The 22,371-nt window shown below is 45.6% G+C and overlaps 2 protein-coding genes across 3 annotated transcripts in view; one reads left to right on the plus strand and one right to left on the minus strand.

The window, feature by feature from the left end:
- LOC120219629 (centromere protein P) overlaps positions 1–22,371 on the plus strand; it is a 235,405-nt gene that overhangs the window by 159,241 nt on the left and 53,793 nt on the right. The gene's annotated exons all lie outside the window — the stretch shown is intronic.
- The window catches only part of ECM2 (extracellular matrix protein 2), a 34,752-nt gene that overhangs the window by 1,836 nt on the left and 10,545 nt on the right, over positions 1–22,371 (minus strand). Inside the window, exons 2-9 of the mRNA XM_039216459.1 lie at positions 18,785–19,094; positions 17,338–17,526; positions 14,819–15,337; positions 13,193–13,308; positions 11,313–11,445; positions 8,469–8,626; positions 6,322–6,461; positions 5,024–5,350 (exon numbers count right to left, since the gene is read on the minus strand). Coding sequence (XP_039072390.1) covers positions 5,024–5,350; positions 6,322–6,461; positions 8,469–8,626; positions 11,313–11,445; positions 13,193–13,308; positions 14,819–15,337; positions 17,338–17,526; positions 18,785–19,070 — 1,868 coding nt within the window. The 5' untranslated portion in view covers positions 19,071–19,094. The remainder of the gene's footprint in view (positions 1–5,023; positions 5,351–6,321; positions 6,462–8,468; positions 8,627–11,312; positions 11,446–13,192; positions 13,309–14,818; positions 15,338–17,337; positions 17,527–18,784; positions 19,095–22,371) is intronic.

Here is a 22,371-nt window from a genome sequence, read left to right on the forward strand (position 1 = left end):
TCATATGTACTACTTACAAACATGTTGAAATTCTACCCTTTATTTCGGCCTGTTTTCTTTATATCGTTATTAACATTTACTCATATTCTGTGGGCAAATGTTTTGTTTCATGAAGGTACAAACTAATGCACACAAAATGAAAAATGCTGTTATAGCCTCTCGTAAGTAATAGGTTTGAAATTTGAGGACATTCCTTTAGGACATCTGTCAGAAACGAAAATGAGCCTTAGGAAAGATGCTAACTTGGTTGTTCTAGTTATTTGAAGGAAATCATCTCGTGAAGAATCAACTCATTTCTGTGAGAAGAACTTTCTGGTGCTCCAGGGTAATTCAGTATCCCTCAGTTTGGCAGATTAGTTGGTTGTTGTCTTTGATAACTTGGCAAAAATAAGCTGGAAGTTATGAGATCAATTCTGGTATTAAAGAGTTAGTTTCACATTGTTGTATTGGTGAGCTCAGCCAGACCCCAGAAGCTATTTGATATCCATTTTCACTACCCAGGATATGCTTTTGTCTACATGTCAGTGGTTCCTGACTAATGTTGGGTATACAGCAAAAAATGGCATAGTTTTTACAAGGAATTCTTAATCATTTTGAAGAACAACAAATCATAAAACTTTTAGGGAAGTAATCTAATTAAACAAATGATTTCCAAGTTATATTTGCTTAAAATTTGTTTTGTTTAAAATTTTTTTTTTAACATTTACTTATTTTTGAGAGAGAGAGAGACGAAGTACAAGTGGGGGAGGGTCAGAGAGAGAGGGAGACACAGAATCTGAAGCAGGCTCCAGGCTCTGAGCTGTCAGCACAGAGACCGAGACAAGGCTTGAACCCACGAACTGTGAGATCATGACCTGAACTGAAGTTGGAGGCTTAACTGACTAAGCCACCCAGGCACTCAAATTTTTTTTTAATGTTTTATTTATTTCTGAGATAGAGAGAAACAGCATGAGCAGGGAGGGTCAGAGAAAGAGGGAGAGACAGAATCTGAAACAGGCTCCAGGCTCTAAGCTGGCTGTCAGCACAGAGCCTAACGCAGGGCTTGAACTCACAAACCGTGAGATCATGACCTGAGCCGAAGTTGGACACGTAACTGACTAAGCCACTGAGGCACCCCCCCAAAAAAATTGTTTTAATAAAATTGGATCTTTTTCTTATATGCTAGAAAAAATTTTAAGTATATCAAAGATCTACATGTGAAAAATGAAGAATAAAGTATACCCTAGGAGCATGGGGGAAAAAATCGCCCTATGACTCAAAACTCAGAAGCACTAAAAGAAAAGATTAATAAAGTCACTACAGAGCTTTTAAAAATGCAAAGTTAAAAGACAAATGGCAGACTAGAAGAAAGCTTTTGCAACTTACATCACAGATCTAGGGCCAATGAACAGAGACCTCCTAAAAACCTATGCAGAAAAAAAAGTCGGGGGTGGGAGGGAGGGGAATGCCCTGGTAACCAGCTCACTGGGAGAAAAAATGAAATGACATAAACATGAAGAAATGCTTAGTTTCATTCATGATAAGAGAAATGCACGTTGAAAATATCCTGGCACACCACTCCACTTAACCAGATTTGCCTCACAAAAAGAAAATTCAGAAGCTCATCAACATGGTCTGATAATGGGGCTGTGCAGAATCACACAGTACTGGAGGGAATTCAGAACAGCACAGCCCCAAGGGTGGACTTGGCAGTACCTAGCAGGATCACATTTTGCCCTTTCACTCAGCAGTCTCCCTTCTAGGAACCTATCCCAGAATTAGTCTGGAAAAATATAAACTGCTGTCCAAAGTTATGCATTATGGCACTATTTGTAGTAATAAAAGAATGGAAACAGTTAGACATCTGTCAATAAGGAACTGATTAAATAAAGTATCCACATAATAGAATACTGGTCAGTTGTAAAAAGAATTTTAAAAAGTCTCCATATACTGATAAGGAGTGATAGTAAGGCTATATTGATAATAATAAAAAGTAAAGAGTAAAAAAAAAAGTTACCACTCTAGGGGAACCTAGATTGCTCAGTCACTTAAGCGTCTGACTTCAGCTCAGTTCATGAGTTCAGGCCCCATATCAGGCTCTGTGCTGACAGCTCAGAGCCTGGAGCCTGCTTCGGATTCTGTCTCTCTGTCTGTCTGTCTGTCTCTCCCTCTCTCTCTCTCTCTCTCTCTCTCTCTCTGCCCGTCCCCCACTTGTGCTCACTCTATCACTCTCTCTCCCCCCTCTCCAAAATAAGATAAGACATTAAAAAACAAGTGGCACTCTAGAGAGAGAGAAAACAGAAAAATCCTTTCTGTGTAATGATTTGTATAGTGACTGTGGAAGAGTATGGGGAATATGTGTATCTACGTATGCTTATATTTGCCAAAAAAATACTGGAAGGAAATACTACAAATTAATTTTAAAAAATTAATAAGCAGAATGATGGACTACAGTATAAGGGACAGGCATAAGAGAAAGACTTCTCTTAACATACCTTCTTACACAGTTTCAACTCTGGAATTATGTAAGTATTTAACATAGTAAAAATAATATTAATCAAATAGAAAATAGTAATTCTCTGAAACCAAAAACAAAGACCTTATATGAATATTAAGTTGTTGAAATATTGTTACAGAGTAAGCCACAATATTTCAGCTACACATCCTTTGTGGAACATATTCTAAAGACAAATAGAGCTCCCAAAACACTGTATACTTAAGTCAGTACTTTTGTTTTGTTCTTGTAATAATGGTGTTCTCACTTTGAAACTATTGTTTGTATGTTGTAAGATAATGACTTAGTTAATATTGTTGAGAACCTAGATTCCCAGTATAAGATGAACAAATTTAAAACAAAAACAGGGGCGCCTGGGTGGCGTAGTCGGTTAAGCGTCCGACTTTCCGACTTTTGCTTAGGTCATGATCTTGCAGTTTGTGGGTTCGAGCCCCGCGTCGGGTTCTGTGCTGACTGCCAGCTCGGAGCCTGGAGCCTGTTTCAGTCTGTGACTCCCTCTCTCTCTGACCCTCCCCTGCTCACGCTGTCTCTCTCTCCTAGAAATAAATAAAACATTAAAAATAAAATAAAATAAAAAATAAAACAAAAACAATACTCTCTGTGGTTAAATTTGAATTGGGAACACGAGTATGAACTTCTGTTCTTTTTCTTTATAAAATACCTATTTCCTGGCAGTTCACGTCAAGCCTTGAACCAGTAACGACACTTTAGAAAAGATGGTGCCTGGTCCCCAGCCTGGGGCGTGTGGATGCTGCTCCCATGGAGGGGGGCTTGGGCATCTCTGGGAGAAGGCTGTCACCGGTGCACAGCAGGGGATGGGAGCGCTGCCCACCTCAGGAGAGGCCTCTCCAGGGACACGGAGCCAGCTCCGAGCGGTACCTCTGGCCAAGGAGTGGAGTTTAAGAACAATAATTATAGTTGATGAAAGCATTCTGAATATATAAAACCATGAGTTCACATTGTTTCTCCAGAGGAAGAGAGAAAGCCAAAAACTATAAAACGCAAACACTTAGGCACTGACTTCTTTTTTTTCCTGAGACAGCTGCTGTTAACATTTTAATATATTTTATAGTCCTTTCCATTCATATTTAATACATATATATCTTTTTTTTCCAGTTTCATAAAGGTAGAATTAACAAGTGACATGATAGTTTAAGGTGTATGACAATTTGGCATTTGTAGATCCTGCAGAATGATCTCCACGTTAAGTTTAGGTAACATCTGCCAGCTCACATGATTAGTAATTTTTAGCCAGCCTCTTGCTCTGATTGGACAGAGCATTCATCTTACCCACCCACCCCCCGTAACAGAGTGGCCCTGGTTGGTAACCAGTTCCAGCTAACAAATCTGGGAAGAATAACAAACATGGGGCTCCCCAGTTTGTTGCCTTAGGGAAATAAGAGGTTCAGCAACAGTTGTCCGTGAATGAAACCCATTGGTTCAGAGGTGGAGGAGAAAGGTATTAATCAAGTTATCAGGCTGTGACCACCCAAATCCCACCGGAAGTGGGGCAGACATGTGCATTCCTTTTTTTTTAATTTTTTTTTTATTTCTAAGAGAGAGAGACAGCGTGAGCAGGGGAGGGTCAGAGAGAGAGGGAGACACAGACTCCGAAATAGGCTCCAGGCTCTGAGCTGCCAGGCAGCACAGAGCCTGACCCAGGGCTCGAACCCACGAACCGCGAGATCATGACCTAAGCGAAAGTCGGACGCTTAACCGACTAAGCCACCCAGGCGCCCCCAGACGTGTGCATTCTGATGTAAATAGAAAGCACAGAGCACAGCCTATGAAGTGCTCTGGCCAAACAGTTTTTAACTGAATCTTATATAGCCTTCCCCACTCCTGCCTCTTTCCCCAGTGCTGTTATATACCTTTGACTCTTTCCCTCTTTTGTTTTTGGGAGTTTGTGTTTGGAATTTTAGAGACAGAGAAAGGGGGAAGGGGTAGTATCCTCAGGGACAAGACCCCATCTCAAGGGTTGGCCTCTGACCACACTACCACACAATTGCAGATGAATCCTTGAGACCTTCCTGCTTTTTAGGCAGATAGGAAATTGTGTCCCCAGAAGTGAGAGATGTTGAGACTCAATAATTTTATTCAGAATTTTTCCCTCAGGAAATATCTAGATAGAATCAGTTTTAATTTTAGCATATATTCAGGTATTATGCTCTACAGATTAGAATTTTTTAAATTATATGGGGTAAGAGAAGCACCGTAATCTCCCATCTCAAAGCCTCTCTTCAAACCACCTCTTAAGTTCTCAGTATTAGGTAATAATATTCTGTTCTAAAGGTTTTTACCATGAAAGTTTGCAAACATACAGAAGTAGAAAAAAGCTATGATGAATCCTTGAGTGCCTGTCACCCCCTTCGTCAGTAATAACGAATATCTGCCTGTCTTGTTAAGTGTGACCTCTTGTCCTTTCTTTCCCCTTAGAAGTAAATCCCAGACATCACGTCATGGTTGTTTACTCATATACTCTGTCAACCACAGCAATTTAAATCGATACTTGAAAAAGCCAAAATTTACCGTATCTTGTTGTTGTTCAGCCTCAGAAAATGAAGTGCTTTCATTTCTTGTACCCCAGGTGGTATAGATTTTAAGTCATTGTGATCCAGAAACAGCTCTCGCAGAGAATGGTATGCCCCGTAGAAGGAGACTCGGTCCACGCCTTCATCAGAGAGTCTGTTGAACGACAGGTACAGGTACTCCAGGCCTGGATCCATGTGGCCAAACACGTAGCCAGGGATGCGCTCGATCTGGTTCCCAAGGAGCACGAGGTGCAACAGTGACTTGGGCAAGTAGGAGGGGACGTGGTAGAGCTTGTTGTAGGACAGGTCAATGGACTCGAGATTTCTGCAGCAAAGAAGGGTGAGCAGGACGGAGCGTGGCGCAGGGACGGTGCTCAGCCGTTTTCCTGCCACTGCTGGGTGTGCAGTAGTGACTTCTGTGTGAGAGGGGCCTCGAGGCTCCCGCTCCTACCCGGTCACTACTCAGCTGTTCCAATTCCAGTGCAAGCAGCACCAGGTTCAGGAAGAAAAGCTCATTCCTGGGGCGGTAGTGAGCCACTGTCTCTGGGGTCAAATGTCCAGCTGCCTATCCCTGAAACCGCCTCTGCTCCACACCTGATCTGACAGCCTGGCACCTAGGGCTTATGATGACGAGGGTCTAGAAAAGGGGGCTGCCTGGTAGTTTCAGAAGCTTCCCCTGTGGCTTCTGAGTCACCCTGCCGCCACCACGTCCTGCTGGGCTCAGCTGGCCCCGAGGCTGTCTCATGCCTCTGTCCTGCCCCTGAAAGATGCCTGTATCCACTGTGCCACGCAGGTCCCTCATGCCCCCCCACATGGCCCCACCTGGCTCCCCCTCACCCTGTCCTCAAGGGCTGTCCTGCCCCTCCTGACAGGCAAGACCCTCACACCAGCCATGGACCCTGCTTGCTGCCTGTCTTCTCAGGCCACACATCCTTCCACCTGTTGTATAAGACTTGAGACAGAGAAATGGTTTGGAGGCGTGAGACCGTGAGGTCCCTCAGGGGGAAGGGGGCATCTTTCTTTCTCACAAGGGGCAGGTCTGGCCTCGCTTCAACTTCCTGACCACCTGCGAGATGGACCTTGGGTCACTCCGCACTTGGGCGTGTGGCAGGATGTCCAAGTAACAGTGACCATGGTCACCTCAACACCAGCTGTACCACACATGGTATGGGCTCCAGGCAGATAGGCAGGTTTGGGGGGGGTTCACTGTGAAAGGGTGTCACTTGTTCATACCCTGTGCAGTAATGGCAGAGGGAAGAAACTGTCTAAGACAGTCAGACAGCAGTGGATACTCACTCTTGATTTATCCAGGCTAAAGGAGCAATCCTGTTTTCTTCAATTTTATTAAATCGTAGCACAATGACATTGATCTTCCTGGTGTGATTGAAACAAATCTCGGTTATTTCTTCAATTTGGTTATTCTCCAGGTATAATTCCTATAATTCAGAGAACAGACATTTTTTTTGTGGTTGGGTGTTGGTTGGCGCATATATTCAGTTTCACAGGGATGAAGATGGTGTTGTAGACTGCTCTCTTTAGTGCTGTCTGAAGAGTCTACAGCTTTTCCAAGTGAGTTTGCTATATTTATTGTAAGTTGTCCTTTTCTAACTAATTAGTGAAATAAAATGTGTCATCTTTCATGGTCATAAGTTTTTAACCATGATAATTTGCAAAATACAGCATACCATAATTGTATAAAACTCTCTAATTTACAAAACCTGTTAATGTAAATTGTCTCATTTGGGCTTTAAAACCCTAGAAAATAGGTAGAAATGATCATTCCCCCTTCAGTAGTGGAAACGCTCCACGCTGGAGAGATGAAGAGGCACATGGTCCCACTCCTTGTGCAAAAGGGACACATCCCTGCCAGGTCCCGGCTTCGGGGCAGGCCACTTCCCACAAGTGCATGCTCCCTGTCAGGTTTTTAGATTGACTTGTATTAAGATTAACTTAACGAAAAGTTAATCAAGAATCTTGATTTAATATCAGGGTAGTTTGCTAGAGCTGTTGTTTTCAACAGCCAACTGCCTTCAAGTTAAGTTCCTTGGCCTTAGAGGGAGTTTTTCACTCAAGAATCTTGTTGGAAATTAGAAGCAGACGTTGGTATACATCTTCAGTGTAACTGTCTATTCCTGTTGTACTAATTTCCTCCTCTTTTCCTATAGTTTTCTTACTTATTAGAAATGGGCAAAGCAGGGGCGCCTGGGTGGCTCAGTTGGTTAAGCGTCCAACTCTTGGTTTCAGTTCAGGTCATAGTCTCACCGTTCATGGGTTCAAGCCCTACATTGGGTTGTATGCTGATAGCACATGGCCTGCTTGGGATTCTCCCTTTCCCACTCTCTCTGCCCCTCCTCCACTCGCTCTCTATTTCTCTCTCAAAATAAATAAAAATAAACTTCAAAAAAAAAAGTTTAAAAAAGAAAGGGGTAAAGCAATCTTTAGCTTTTTGCTTTTAGCTTCATACATATTTAGGGATAAACCACATCAGTGGTTCCCAAATTTGGTTGCATATTAGAATCAGTCATGAGCCTTTTAAAGTGTAAATTCCAACCTAAATGTACCCCAGTGAGAGCACACTCATCCACACCCTAGATTCTTGTGTCTGGGAAGCAGGGCCCTGGAAGGGTTAGAGCGACACGCCTGCACGGATGTCACCTCCCCTGCTAGTGAGAGGGCACCTCTGGAAGCAGAACCTGGGAAGGACATTCAGGCACATTTGGAGACCCTGTGCTCCCCCATATTATTCCAGTTGCGCATGTTTTACTTGTGTGCATCATGTATTAAAATCTTAATTTAAAAAATTATAAATTACTGACCCCACCCTCAAAGAACCTGACTGAGGATGTCTTAGATAGTGTAAGGGGCCTGTATGTCCTTCTGACATAAAGCCCAGTGTTGAAACCTCAATCTTTACAATTTTGATAAATTCTAAACTTCTCTCTTAATGTGCCAGTAGAAGGGTAAACAAGGGTGGCCCTGCAGCAGCCGTGGCTGACCCGGGCCAGTGGCTCTGTGGGCAGTGGGCCCACAGCTGAGGGGTGTGGGGGAGGTCCGCCAGACCTCTGCTGTCCATGCCGGAAGTAGGGTGTGTACTTGGCTGTGAGGCCCTGGCCTGCACATGGGGTGGGAAAGCAGTGCTGGGCACTGGCGGGCGCTGGGTGGAACTGGGATGCTGTCTTGCAAGTTGTAGTTTCTGTTTACTTTACGTTCTCAGTCCATCTTCCCCGTTCTCCCTCTAAGAGCAAGGAAGGCCAGTTTTCTCTATTAATAATTATAATTTTGTATTGCTTGAGGAAACAGCAATGTTCAAATTATAGTAAATTCTGTATATAGCACCAAAACGGGGTTTAATGTGCAGCACAATAAAGTTTTAAAATAATGCCTTTGTTTATTCAGGTAGACTGTATTTAAAATGTAAAACATTGGAAGAAAGACAGTGGTACCTCAATAGAAGCAGGAAGTCCCTGTGGTATAATTCTGAATTTATTTCTTCCCAGACGCAGGTAGGATAAGCTCTTCAAAGATTTAAAAGCCAAAGGGTTGACGTTGGATTCACTGAGATGGTTTCCTTCCAGTTCTAAGGTGACCAGTTGATTTAGGTCTATAAAAAATAAAATATAATTGTCAGAATATTAGGAAAACTTAAAAAACATGCAGCTTCTGTATCTTTCAAAATGTGAAATGTTCAGTTTATTTGGAGGGCAGATGTCACTTCCTTGGCATCCCCTTATGCAGAGCCTTTTCCCAAGCGCACCTCATATCCCCAGCTCAGCCAGACTGCATGCTGGGTGTGCAATCCACTGGAGAGGCGGGTCTGTCAAGGGGGCGTCCCACAGAGGCAGTGAGGCCAAGTGAGCAGTAGAAGGTTGTGGAGGTCATGAAAGCATTGGTGATGAAACGGCCATAATTAGGGATGGACGGGGGATGGGGGAGTGCTCTGCCTGGCAAATGTCAGCCTCTGACCAAGGGAGCTACGGCAGTGAATTCTCGTCACGGTTGTTCACTTCCTGGCAGAGAGTGCAGCCAAATGCATGTTTGGAAAGGAGAATGATCAAGAATTCTCCACGCATTCAGACTGAGCTACCAAGAAAGGCCTTTATACAAACACGTTTCCCTTCATCATTTCCATTGGCCTCGGGAGTGGCATGATCCACATCAACTGGAATCCTGAAGGAGAGTGGATGGCTCCGCAGTGATGATACCCAGAGGCATCTGAGTCAGACATTCAGGGTGTGACTTCGGAGATTGTTTGGTAGCCAAGATCTCCAGAAGAGGGCTCTTTTCATATTCAACTCAAGTCACGGGCAACACACTGAGTGCTCTGTACGACTCCGTTCCTGCTCTTAGGCATGTTAGAGAAGTAAGACTTTGTCCAAGCAAGAGCCAGGGGCAGCGTCAGGGCCGCAGACCGCACGAGTGGTGGGGCTGGGCTCCCGGGGACAGGACAACACAGGTAAAAGTGGGAGGCTGAGGCAGCCAGGTGAACACGGGCAGGTTCGAACTGAGTGGTTGTGCTCACAGGCTTGGGGGCCCAGGCCCCTTGTGCACCAGGCAGCGAGGAGCCTCTGGGCAGGGACGGCATGACAGGACACTGGTCTGTGAGTCCTTTGTAGCATCAGTTGAAGGGCTGAGAGGAAGTAAGAGACCCAGCCAGTAAACTGATAAGTGGTTCTATTTCCTCATGTTCTAATTTCTGAAACTAGAGATACTGAGAATCCAGCTTATTTATCTAGAACATAGTTGAGGTTTGGGGATGTGATGGAAGTTTTCCTGTGAAAAACAGATAACAAAAGCAGACCAGTGGCTGGTATGTGACCTCACGAGAGAGAGAAACATAATACCCAGTGAAAATTCATGACATTATACATGAGTTTGTGGTTACCCTCTCGTTTTTGTGTGTATCGTATGTGATAGGAGACAGGATGGACCTAGAGCAGCTTCCTGTAGGTGAGATGTAGTACAAAGAAGGTGTGTAAGCAGGAAGTTGGTAGTAAGTCCTTCCTGTTGTGGGGTGGGGAGCAACCTGGCAGGTCAGGGACACAGGGGAATGCGGAGTGGTGGCCACCCGCAAGCATCGCTAGGGGGCCCCTTGCTCTCCCGGACGCACCCGGTCCCTTTTGTTTCAATGCACCTTTGCACGTGCTGTTTCTCTCCCTGCACCACCCCTCCTGTCCACTTCTCTGGAACTGTCTGTACCGTGAAGGGTCGTGAGTGAAGACCTGCTACAAGAGTGCGTGGAGAGTAGCAGGCCACTGATGGTCAAGCCAGGGGCTTCCCTCCCTGCGGGAAGAGCAGCATCTGGCCTGCGCTCAGGGACACCCTGCTTACTGCCAGCTGGCTGACAGTCCACGGCAGTGGGCTCAGCACAGAATGTAGAGGCTCTCTGGGCACCGTGACCTGAGACCTTACTCATGGCCGAGGCCTCCATCGGTGCCTGCACTCGGGAGAGTGTGTGTGAGGGAGCGAGCATGTGGAAAGGCCACTGCCAGGAATGTGTGAGCACAGCTTCCCAATAGGGGCTTCTGCCTTGTAACATGTCGTCTTGAAAATGGAGCTAGAAAGGTGATCTCACATGCAGTTCACAGACCCCCATCAGTTTACTGTCCCAAACTAAGTGTTCCTTCAGCCTCTGTTTCACCTAGCGGTTAGAAGTTGCACTTTCTGATGTCTTTTCCATATGACAGAGCCCATCACAATTTGTGTGTATTGATGCCTTTCATGTGTACTCAGTAGTCCATCTGGAAATAGAATATTTCCAGAACTCTGTAATTTTCAGACTTGGCATTTCTTGGGATTACTAGTTTTTTTCCCATCACCAGAAGGGCTTTGTTCCTCATGAAGTTTTTTAGGAGTAAAAAGAAATAATGAAATTGTTTAAGTCTTTTTAGGCTTGGGTTACCAACGTTAACATTAAAATAGTTCAAATCACATAAATAGGAAGTGGTGAGCGCCGTACCTCACAAGCTGTGCTGGACTGTTGGGAGGCTGCAAGGAAGCATTAGACACCTTTGTCTGGATGCAGCACTTGGCCTCAGCAGAGACACCAGCCAGCATTTGTGAACCGCTTGCGTGGTGTTACCTCTTTTATGCCAAGCTCACAGTGTGATATCTTCAGTTGTTCAGTTTGGTCCAGAATCAACCATACAAGGAGTTAATACATTTTATCAAGTTAAATGGTAAAGTGGCCTAAAAAACTCACCAGCCCCTTTGGCAATATTGCAAATAAAGTTTCCACAGGACCACAGAAGGAAGGCTGTAAGGACACACATTAACCAGACGTTACATACCAGATAAGCTCTCTTCACTGATAGCCTGAAGACTGTTGTCGTTGATCTTAAGTTCTTCTAATGCAGATGGTAAGGGAGGAATCTCTACCAGATTGTTCCCATCCATATTCAGGCGTAGTAACTTCTTCAGAAGCTTAAAAAGTGAATCTCAAGTTACCTTTTCATCTGGTATGGATGTGCAGTCACACGTGTCCTTGAGTGGCCAGCGCACAGCCCTGCTTAGCCTCACGGACCCGCCTGCCCTCACTTGCGCCTCCGGGAAGCATTGTCAACAGACTGGGTCTGATTTTGTATCCCACCCACCCATTTTCCTGTTGTGGCTTTAGTGAGCAAGAGAAAGTCCCTGTCACCACTGGACCGGTCACATTTTGCTAGATCTTAGGTTTCCACCTTCTCAGCAGTAGACGTGGTGCTCTGAATCTGTCATAGATGCTAGCAGTTAAGACAACAGTTTGAGAGGCGCCTGGGTGGCTCAGTCGGCTAAGCATCTGACTTCGGCGCTTGTCATGATCTCACAGCTCATGGGTTTGAGCCCCCTGTTGGGCTGTGTGCTGACAGCTCAGAGCCTGGAGCCTGCTTTGGATTCTGTCTCCCTCTCTCTCTTCCCCCTTCCCCACTCAGGCTCTGTCTGTCTCTCTTTCTCAAAAATAATAAACATTAGGGGGAAAAAACGATAGCAGTTTGAGTCCTTACAGTGTATCTGCACACCTCAATTTTCTAGTTATACTAAGTGGAAACAGTCATAAAATAGCACCAAGTATTATGGACCTTCTTCAGAGTGTCTACGAATACTGCAAGCTGTTCCATCATGGTGCCCCCGTCATGGTGCCCACACAGCCCTTTTAGGAAGCCATGTGCCCCTGTTTGGGGTGTGTGCTTGCAGAGCGCTGACGCCTCTCCAGTGACTTAGCTCAGCAGCACTCAAATTTTAGCAGTTTGGGAAAGGGACAGAGGACCCCCAAACAAGCAAAAGAGATGCTCTCCTCTGTGTCTGTCTTTCTGATCAAACATAGGAGATGCGTGAGTCCCAGCTGATGCAGCAGGACAGCTGTCACACGGCAGGACTCCAGGTTTGTGACTTGACTGTGGCCACGGGTGCCTGGAGCCCTTTCCTGAACCAGCCCAGAAACTGCGTGGGAGCCAGGAACTAAGCACACATGCACCCAGTGATTTGCACAAAGAGTCATAAGGGGGTTACAATTTGACCTCGTGGGATGCAGTGTTTTGTTGGGCTTCTTACAGCGCACACGTGTGTATTTGTTAACACACAGACCCCTTCTTTCTTGTTTCCACCTTTGCTTCTCTGACACTTCTTGGTCCTCTGTCCTTTTGTCCCGTTTTAGGAAATATTTTAGTCACATGGCAAGTCTTCCAAAAGTTTCTTCTGTGCTGTTCCCTGTCCTGTCTCCCTTATCTTTCCCCCATTGCCCTGGGCTAACTTTCATCTGAACCCATTGCGTCTCCAGAACCCTGTCCTGCTCATGCTTTCATCAGGTCTTGCCCTTGGCACAAAATCACAAAGCTCTGTCTTTCTGGCCTGAAAATGTAAATAGTTTCCAGATAAGCTCTGCTTTATTTCCAGAAAGACCTCAGGTACCAAAAGACCATATTCCAGCATACTTTCAGCTGCTTGGGGAGAGGCTGCTCCATAAGTTCAGAGTACTAGTTTAGTCGTTTTGCTATTGGTGGTGCTCTAAGGGTGAAGCATGGAAACCTACAGACGGCGATCAGGATAAAACTTGAATGGTTTACAGACATCAGGGAAGAGACTTTCCTAGGAAAGAGCTACAGTGAAAACACTTCAGTCTCCCCCTTCCCTGCTGCCAGTACAGGGCTGCCCAAGGGGGTCATCACTCAGCAGGCAGAGCTTGTATACATACCTTGAATGCTTTGGGCCCTATGCCCGGGGAGGTGATACTATTTTTGCTCAGGTCGAGCCTTTCCAAATTCGGCAGTCCATTAAATGCTTCATCGGGAATGGAGGTGATGGCATTGCCTAGAAAACACAGCAGCTGTAACTTAGGCTCACATGTGCACACATACGTGTGCACATACACAAATGTGTACTTGTGCACATGCATAGATAGCAAGAGAGCTCTACCCGGAGAAGGCAAGGACACTTTCCCATTGACATGTCCTAGACCCTGGGCCAGAAATCCGAGACTGTTTGTTATTCATGAAATTCTGACGCGTCACTTACCTTTCTGAAATTTCCTTCTCTAAATGAGGAGCTCAGATGGCCTCCAGAACTAATGTTACAATTAATTGGCCGCAATCTATAGAAGTTTATTCTAGATGCTTTAATTTTATGGGATTTTGTTTTGACAGTTAAGTGCAATAATCAATTATTTTAAACTTAGAAAATGAGCTTCCCAGAAATAGGGAGTATTATAAAACCCATATGGTGACCTTCTTGTAAAACCAAGATAGTATGACTGAGCACAGGTCATTGATTTTTCATGACTCCAGACTTGCAAGGATTGGGTTTTCTTACAGCAGAGCGCACCTGACGTGCTAGCCCTGAGCAGGGGGGACACTGCTGGGCCTGAGGGGTTCCCCAGGGGCCATTCAGGATGGTGTCCCTTCACAGACTGGCCGTCCTGAACCACGGTGTCTGATGTCGTCTGTTGAATGTATGTACGATTACACGTTCACTTGTTATTTCCCTGGTAGTTTATTTCTGTGGTTTCCCCTGAGGCACACCTGAAACCCCATTCAGATTCCCTCACCCTTTGTGTTCAGAGCGGACGGACACACACCTGGTCCTGCTCTTCCTGTGCTCAGGACCCTTCTGGCGGCCCCGTAATAACAGGGCAGAGGATGGGACCCCTCCAGGCCCCCTGAGTGGCTAACCTGAGGGAGAGGCCGGTGGGGGATGCAGGGCATCTCTGGCAGCAAGGCCGTGGCCAGCTTTGGGAACCACGGGCAGGTTCCTGTAACGTCAAATGTAAGTTTACTCTGTCACTCAGTGTTAACGAGAAGCAAACCGGGTCCACATGGGCCTCTGTGTGTGGATGTTTGCGGAACTGTCTGTGCGGCCGCCCCACACTGGCACCTGTGGTCCCTGTGCACCCCACCAGCCCCTGAGGGGCAGCGTCCGGGCGCCACGTGAACGAGGCCCGGCTGGGAAGACTGTATGCCATATGACCCCACTTGGGTGATGGCTGTGGACACCCAAGCCCTGAAGCAGGTCACCTCAGCAGAGACCCGGGCACAAGCAAGTGTGGGGCGGGGATGGGAGTTTTCTGCACCCTGAATGTGGGGACAGTTAAACAGCTGCACGCGTCCCCATAAGTTACCACACCTCAGTACAGCCGACTTGAAGGAAAGAGTCCAGGGGAAATCGTGTTTTGATTTGGAGAAATGTGCTTACACCTAACTATGCTGTTGCTTCTGCAAAGTTTATTTCTATGATCGAAAAGTGTTTGGGATCAATTTATATCATGAAATTAAAATAGGACTCTTAACAGGGCAAGGACAGAACAAAGCTCGTCCACGTCTCTTACCAGCGAGCTCCAGGCTTGTTATCTCCGGTGCCGTCAGCGGTGGCATCTGCGTGAGGCCCGCGCTCATGCAGCTGACGGTCCTATAGGACAGAGAGCACCCGCTGGGTAGAGGCGGCCTGCGTCTGGGAGTGGGGGAGCCCTGGGGTCTCGAGGGCATCCTGAACACGTCTCCTCTGATGATGTCATCGTGCTCCTCCTCCTCCTCATCTTCCTCCTCCTCCCCATCTTCCCCCTCCTCCTCCTCCTCCTCTTCCTCCCTTCCTGGATGTCCTCGTTGATGGGCCTGCCTCCCCTCCTCGAGGGGTCTCTGCTCTCCCCCTTCTCTGCTCCACCCCTCAGTGAGGGGTCTCCCCTGCTCTCTGGGGCCAGGGGTCTGTTTCTTCTGTTCCTTATCTTTATCTTCGTTAATTTCCTCTTCATCCTCCTCAAATTGAATTTCCTCTTTTTGCAACACTGGATCCGTTTCCACCCGATGAAGTGGCAGTTGCTTACGAGGTAAGTTGGTCGATTCTTTTTGTTCTGAAGAATCACCAGAAAATTCACTTGTATCACTTAGAGCTGTACCACTGAGTGGCCAGAGAGAGGCTACCAACCGTGGGGACCCAGCAGGGGCAGGTTATAACATTAGCAAAAGGAAAAATCATAGTGAAGATGAGGTTAGTAAATATTATTCCCTCCAGGTACTTGAGTGTGATTTACAGATAAGATACATTTTGAAATTTTACTTCTAAGATTTGTTTTAGGCACTTTTTGTTTTGCCTGTGGCCTTAATGTTTATTTTTACTAAAATGCCATGCTACTTGGTAATGAAGAGGGAATAATGTCACATGATGCACAGTGATAAGCAGTCCTATGTGAAGTTGCAACGTGATGAAGTGTGACCTTTATAATAGATACGGTTCAGTTAATTGGACTTGTTAACAGTATAAGCATCTGTACCGCCAGACATAAAAGTGAAACGTGTATTTTACTTGCTTGTGGTAGTGAAACTGGCTTTTGTTTGTAGATTTATTCTTATTTTTGTCTGATTTTCTTTTAGCCCGATGGCCAAAAGCATCTTCTGAAATTGAAAATTACAGAGTTTTCCTTTTTGTCTCTAGACTTTGTCCCTAGAGTTTGTCCCAGACTCTCTAGTCTGACTTTTACTGCTTGACCTTCTGGAAGGCCTCCTGGAGTCAGATGACGCTGTTGTAGGTGTGCGCAAGGGTACTCCCCACTGTTCCGTGATGACGGGGGCACAATGTCAGTGGCACATGCTCACCTGCATTCACATTTAGCAGAAAGTAGGGACGGCCTGACAGTCACCGGACCTCAGGGAAAAGTGAGCTCCAGTGCATGCACATTTACTGAGTCATCTAGACATAAATCACCCAGAAAAGGAACTCAGAATATATAACTATTGGAAGGAATTACTTGAGATTTCGGCCCAGTGTATATTATAAAGTCAGTGAGTTAGTTTTTCACATCTCTGGCAGAACATTGAAAAGGAAAACAGGAAAACATTAGGGAAAGGAAACTAAAGCTATCATATTGAAACATTTAAAATCCTTCCTGTATATCCAAGTTTATTTTTCCAAAATAACCACAGCATTTCAAGATTATTCCAAGTCCTTTGAAAAATAATAGTTTCTCAATCTTGCCTATATATCTGGTAACATTTTGTTAAAGGCATAATACCTTAGTAAAATATTGGATAGTATAAACAAAAATGCAGTTCCTAAGTTTTCTAAAGTTTTTCCTGGTAGGCAGCCTCTCTAGACAACCACCCTGTGACTGTCCATCTACCTCGACTATAGACCAGAGAAAATCTGTCTCTATTTTTTCCCATCAAATTATTTATTGCATTTGTTGATTTCATCAGGCACTGGCTAGGCTCTTCCTGGGGACCTAGGCCTCCCTCTCAACAGTCGTCTATCACTCAGGCATGAGCCTCGTGAGTGTAGGGGACGACAGACATGCACCAGGCCACATGGCATGGCCTTCTTGCACACACGTGTGCCCCGAGATGTGGTCACTGCTTCAGGGCCACACTCCTGCATGTCCCCAGATTAGTGAAGGAAAACAGGCCAGAGTCATTGGGCTCTATTCTCTCCAGATGTGAACTGCCTCTCCTCTGTTCATCAAGAGTCCTTCGTCTTTGTGGTGGTCTGAACGTACCCACCTTGAGTCGGATTGAGGGACACCCTGTGTGTAACGTGGGAACTGTGGGCTGTGTCAGCTCTGTCACTGCTTCTCTGAAGCTTCTCTGAACTGCTTCTCTGTACACAGTGTGGTCTGGTCCGAGTTTACTCATTCTGACAGAGCTGGGACTATAAAGCCTAGATCTTTTATTTCCATCTCCTACCATGCATTTTCCCAAATACCATCTATGTTTGGCATCACTGTGCCAGTATCTTCAGTACCTTGATAACTAGTTTACCATAATTTAATTTAAAACTTAAGGCAGTGACAAAATAAAAACAAATGGAAGTTGAAGACTCCATCACATGTGATATTTTGTTTTGGCTAAATACTTATACCAGTATCCACGCAGACTGGGCAGCACTCTCCTTCAGGTGTGACGGTATGGGGGCACGTCAGAGGGGGGCACACAGTTTCATCACATAGCACCTTTCCATTTGAGCAGAGGCAGGTAGTGCACGGCTCAGGAGACCATACAGCTTTGTTGTACATGGTCATCCCATTTACCAGACAGTGCCCCTTCTTTCCTGGAAGAGAAGCAGAAATGCTGTAAGCTCCTGTGCAATCATGCATGGGGTACCTAGATCCAGATATGTAAACCCAGAGGGGCGTCCGCCTGCTTTCCCTCAGCCTCTCATTCAGGCTTTGAGCATGACCTCGGCCTGGTAGCTTGACTCTGAACCGCGCCTCCACACTGTGCCTGTCGGGGTGACTAAGTTATTCAATAGCAACAACCACCCCAGGTATCAGGGATTCCCAGTCCATGCCCTGTGTCCAGGGCCTCTGCGTTGGATGGCCACCCACAGTAATCATCAGGCTTCATCTGCAAGCAGGCTGCCCTGATGACCAAAGCAGAGAGAACGGGAGTTTGCAAATCCCAAAAAGGCCAAAAAGTGTCTCATTACTTTGACCAAAGCAAATGAGATGGCCGTACGTAATTTCAGAAGAGACGTGGCAGCGCAGCTCGTCCAGTGCCAGAGAGCAGAGCAGGGGCAGCCCCAGTGATGATCCCACACCCCACACTTGCCAGTGTGTGGATGGGACAGCCAAGCCACATGGCATGCCTCCGCAGTGCCTCTGACACTGGTTCCCAGGGAGACATTGCACCTTCTTCGAGAGCCACCGTGTTACATGCCATCATGTTCATCCTTGTACCATGCACGGCGCCGCAGCCTTCAGTGCCTCCACTTCCAGTGCACAGGTTACGCACATGTGGACACGTGTGTCAACCAAGATGGCCATCAGGACAGCCTGCTTTGATTTGAATGTTAAGAGAGATGCTGTCCTTCCGACCCAGTGTCACTTCTGATACCTCTCCTTTGTGGGATGAGCTCCTGTCCCCAACTCCCACCCTCAGGTGGGCTCTCGCATTCGATCTGCCCTCTCCCTCCCCATAGTACTCCCCTAACTCAGGCCCTGGTTAACAGCCCTGTGTTCATAGAGTCATCTGAGTAATTTGTTTCTATATCCTATATGATCTGTCACTATAAATGAAAAAGCAGTTTACAGCTTTTTATGTATGTTATCTGTATTCTGAATACAACTATGTAAAATACATGGATGGCATAGTAAACAGACTAGAAATTAATAAACCAAAATAGTAAGTGGTTTTATAAATATAGTTGTGGGATAACTATTTTTTCTTTTCCAATAATTTTGTATTATAATAATCTATAAATGAAATTTTAAATTATTTCAAAGTTTATCGTTAGATTAAACCAAAAGATAATAATATGAAAAAAAATTTTTTTGGAAAATCATCCTCATGGAGGTTCTGTTTCTTACCTGGTAGCACGTTATAACTTGATTCTACTCCAAGAAAACCTAAAAAGGAGTCAAACTTTTCCTCTGTGCTGTAGTCCAGATTCAGCATGGGACGTGTTGCTGTGGGTGTGACTGTCGTCTGCTGGAGCCCCAGCTGCCTACCGGACCTGCGGGCGGGCGAGGAGCTACCCCTCGGTCTTCTGTAGTACATCTTCCTCCGCTGCTTTCTAGGTGCCTCTTCATTTTGTCCAAAGTCAGTTTGACAAACGATAAGCAGAAGGAGACAAAGTAAACCTGCAGACTTCATGCTGGCTTTTCTACCATCTAATTTCTAGAATGAGAAGGAAGCAGAATTTCAGATTTAGTGATACCTAATTTTCATCTTTGACAATTGGCCTATTATTGCTTGTATGCCTCAGCAGCATCTTTGAGAAATGACACATGTCATCTGTGGGCGATATATGGTTGTGTTCCTGCCCAATCAGAATCAAAGAACTTTCAGTATCTTTACCTCTAGACCAAGCAGGAGCAAATTTCTTGTGTAAAGAACCAGGTATTAAATATTTGAGGCTTCACAGGCTATTCCACTTGACCCTTATCATGTGAAAAGAAACAGTGGTACACAAATGGCTGTGCCAGTAAAAGTCCATTTACAAAACAGTGGGTTGGACGTGACCTCCAGACTGGTTTGCTGAGTCCTCTCTGGACCACTGTGTTGTTGGTCCTCAGAGGTTACCCATGGTCACTGTATCTGTGTGCCAGGTCACCCTCTAGCCAGTGCCACCCACGGCCCTTTCCCCCAGTGCTTCTGTTTGTTCTCTTATCCTCTGGCTTTATGATTTTCTTTGTTGGGATGAGGGGGTATGACTATACCCTATAAGAGTAACAGGAAACTAGCGTCAGTTGTAAAGACGTAAGATGGACAAAGAACTCTTAATTAGGCAGTCTCAAGGGCAGCACAGGGTCCTGCATGAAATGACGTTGAAAAACATATTAGAGACATGAATATTCGTACTCATGGTGATACGAACTCAGTGTGGTTGTAGCCCTGTGGTCACACACATTGATCCAGACCCTGTGAAGTCAGATAGCAGAGAAAGTAAAGAGAAACCCACAAGGTGTGATTGAGTGTGGGACCAGTTGACAGATTCACCCGGCCACACACTTTGACCCATGATTAGTCCTATAGGGAAGGTCTGTGGGGCGCCCATTTCCGTCTGAGCAATGGCTCTAAAGCCAGTGTCTCCACCCTCACCCCTGCCTAGCAGCTCTCCCCTTTGCTCTTCACTCAGGTCCCCTCAGTGTCAGTACCCCAAGATGGAGCCAGGTGTGTGGAGGAGAGTCAGAGCCCGCAACAATGCCAGGGATCCACGATTGTTAGTAAAGGAGCAGCCTTGCTTGATGATGGGATTTACCCCACTCCTCACAGCCTGCCTTGGCCACCTGTGTCAGAACAAAATTGTTAGCCTCAGAAACCATCACCCTGGCAGGAAGGGTGACCCATTAAGGTGATGTTATGTACAGAGACTAAAATTCCAAGCTGCAAAGGAGGGATTTTGAAGGCTCATAGGACCAAAAGTGGCCATAGATTGTTGACCTGGCAATCTTGTTGCGACTTTGGGAAATAGACAAGAGACCCTCTAAGCACTGGATTCAACCTTTCTGCATGAAGTGAAGTATTCTGTTGGCATCAGATGCTATTATAGTACAGGTCACCTTCAAAACCTGTGGGCAAGTAGTGGGTATTCCCAAGGACAACTGAATGGAGAACTGTGTACTGGGGGGTGAGGTGGGCCTTCCTTAAGCCACTGTGCCCACCACACCCTCACCGCCAGGTGTATAGGAACTGGGGTGATCAGTGTCAGTCCAGCCAACTGTTGCAACTTCTGTCAGTAGAAACCTACAGTGGCCTCTACAGTAGCAAACAGGTGGCAGCAAACAGGGCTCCCACCACGGGGCTTTGGCTACATGCAGATGTCACTCACAGACCTATGTTTGACATTCTGCCATGTGTACATCACCTGAAGGCCAAGAACATGAGCCCTCTTTGTGAGCCTGCCGTCCCTGAACTGCTAACATCCCTTCCAGTTGCACAATTAGTGACCAGAGTGACTCCTGAAGAAGCTGGAAGTTAGTTCATGGTCATTTCATAGAGAACCCATCAGCCATTAGAGCAGTTTTATGATAAAACTCAAATCTGACTTCTGCTTCTAGCCAAAATGGAGTAAGAGAGCTCCCACCTGATTTTCAAGCATTAGGCATGGAGCAGCACGGGGCATTGCTCCCTTAAAGGTGGGAAGTGCAAGTCCTGGGTGGGTCCTGTGACTGCTCACCCACACAGCCCAGGGACCCAGCCAGAGTCCTGGTTTCCCGAAGTTGAAAAGATAGACTTGGGGGGAGGGGCTCTCCGGATGCCAGGGGTGAGAGTTTTTAGGACAGAATAGAGAGAGGACAGCTGTCGTGGCAAATCCTTCCAGAGACCTCAGGTCTTCAGCTAAGTCCTGATTAGCATGCTTGCAAGAGTGAACTTCTGGACACTGCAGGAAGAACTACCATAAAGGAGAAAAGGAAAAATCCCTGGAGCTTGAAAAAGGTTGCCCAGAGTTTATGTGCCCACCAGCCAAAGTGGGAAGTCTGCCCTTCACAGGGCATCCGATAGAGTGTCAGAAGGACATTGGCACAGCAAGGGAAACGGTCCACCTGAGGCTAACGGCTGCTCTGCTTCCATTTAATAAAACTGGACATGGGGCTTCTGGGTGGCTTAGTCGGTTAAGTGTCCGACTTTCGCTTAGGTCATGATCTCGCGGTTTGTGGGTTTGGGCCCCGTGTCGGGCTCTGTGCTGACTGCCAGCTCGGAGCCTGGAGGCTGTTTCAGTCTGTGACTCCCTCTCTCTCTGACCCTCCCCTGCTCATGCTGTCTCTCTCTCTCTCTCTCTCTCCTAGAAATAAATAAAAAACATAAATAAATAAATAAAATAAATAAATAAAACTGGACAGTAAGCATCTCTGAAGGATCAAACCATGTGCAGTAATGTAACCATGTTCCAGAGCATATGCTGGTTCGGAGTCTGGTGAATACTTAGCAGGTTCACAAAAATGCAGGAAGAATGGTCCATAAAGATGATGTTAATGTAATAATACCATGTTTGGGGTTTATAACATGTATAAAATGTATGACAACAGCATAAAGGAGCAAAGAGATGGTACATACACTGTTGTAAGGTTCTTATATGTGAGGTGGAATCATCTCACCTGAAGATACACTGTAATATGGATGCAAGCTGTAAGCCCTAAGGTACTGAGCAAAAAAAGAGATAAAACTAAGAAGGCAAAAAAAGAGATCAAATGGAATAATAAAAAGTAATCTAAAACATATTTATATAAGTCCTCTTAAACATAAAACACATAAATACCACAATTAAAAAGCAGAGAATGTCAGATTGGATTAAAAAAAAAAAAGCACCACTCAGCTATATGTAGCTTGTAACACTTATACTAAATATAAAGATGCAGGTGGGTTAAGATTAAAAGGATGGGAAAATCTCTATCATAATAACACTAATCAAAAGAAAAATGGAGTGTCTTTACTAATATAAAATAAAGTGGAT

This window comes from Hyaena hyaena, unplaced genomic scaffold, assembly GCF_003009895.1.
Source record: "Hyaena hyaena isolate Hyena2069 unplaced genomic scaffold, ASM300989v1 scaffold_634, whole genome shotgun sequence".
Lineage (NCBI taxonomy): Eukaryota > Metazoa > Chordata > Mammalia > Carnivora > Hyaenidae > Hyaena > Hyaena hyaena.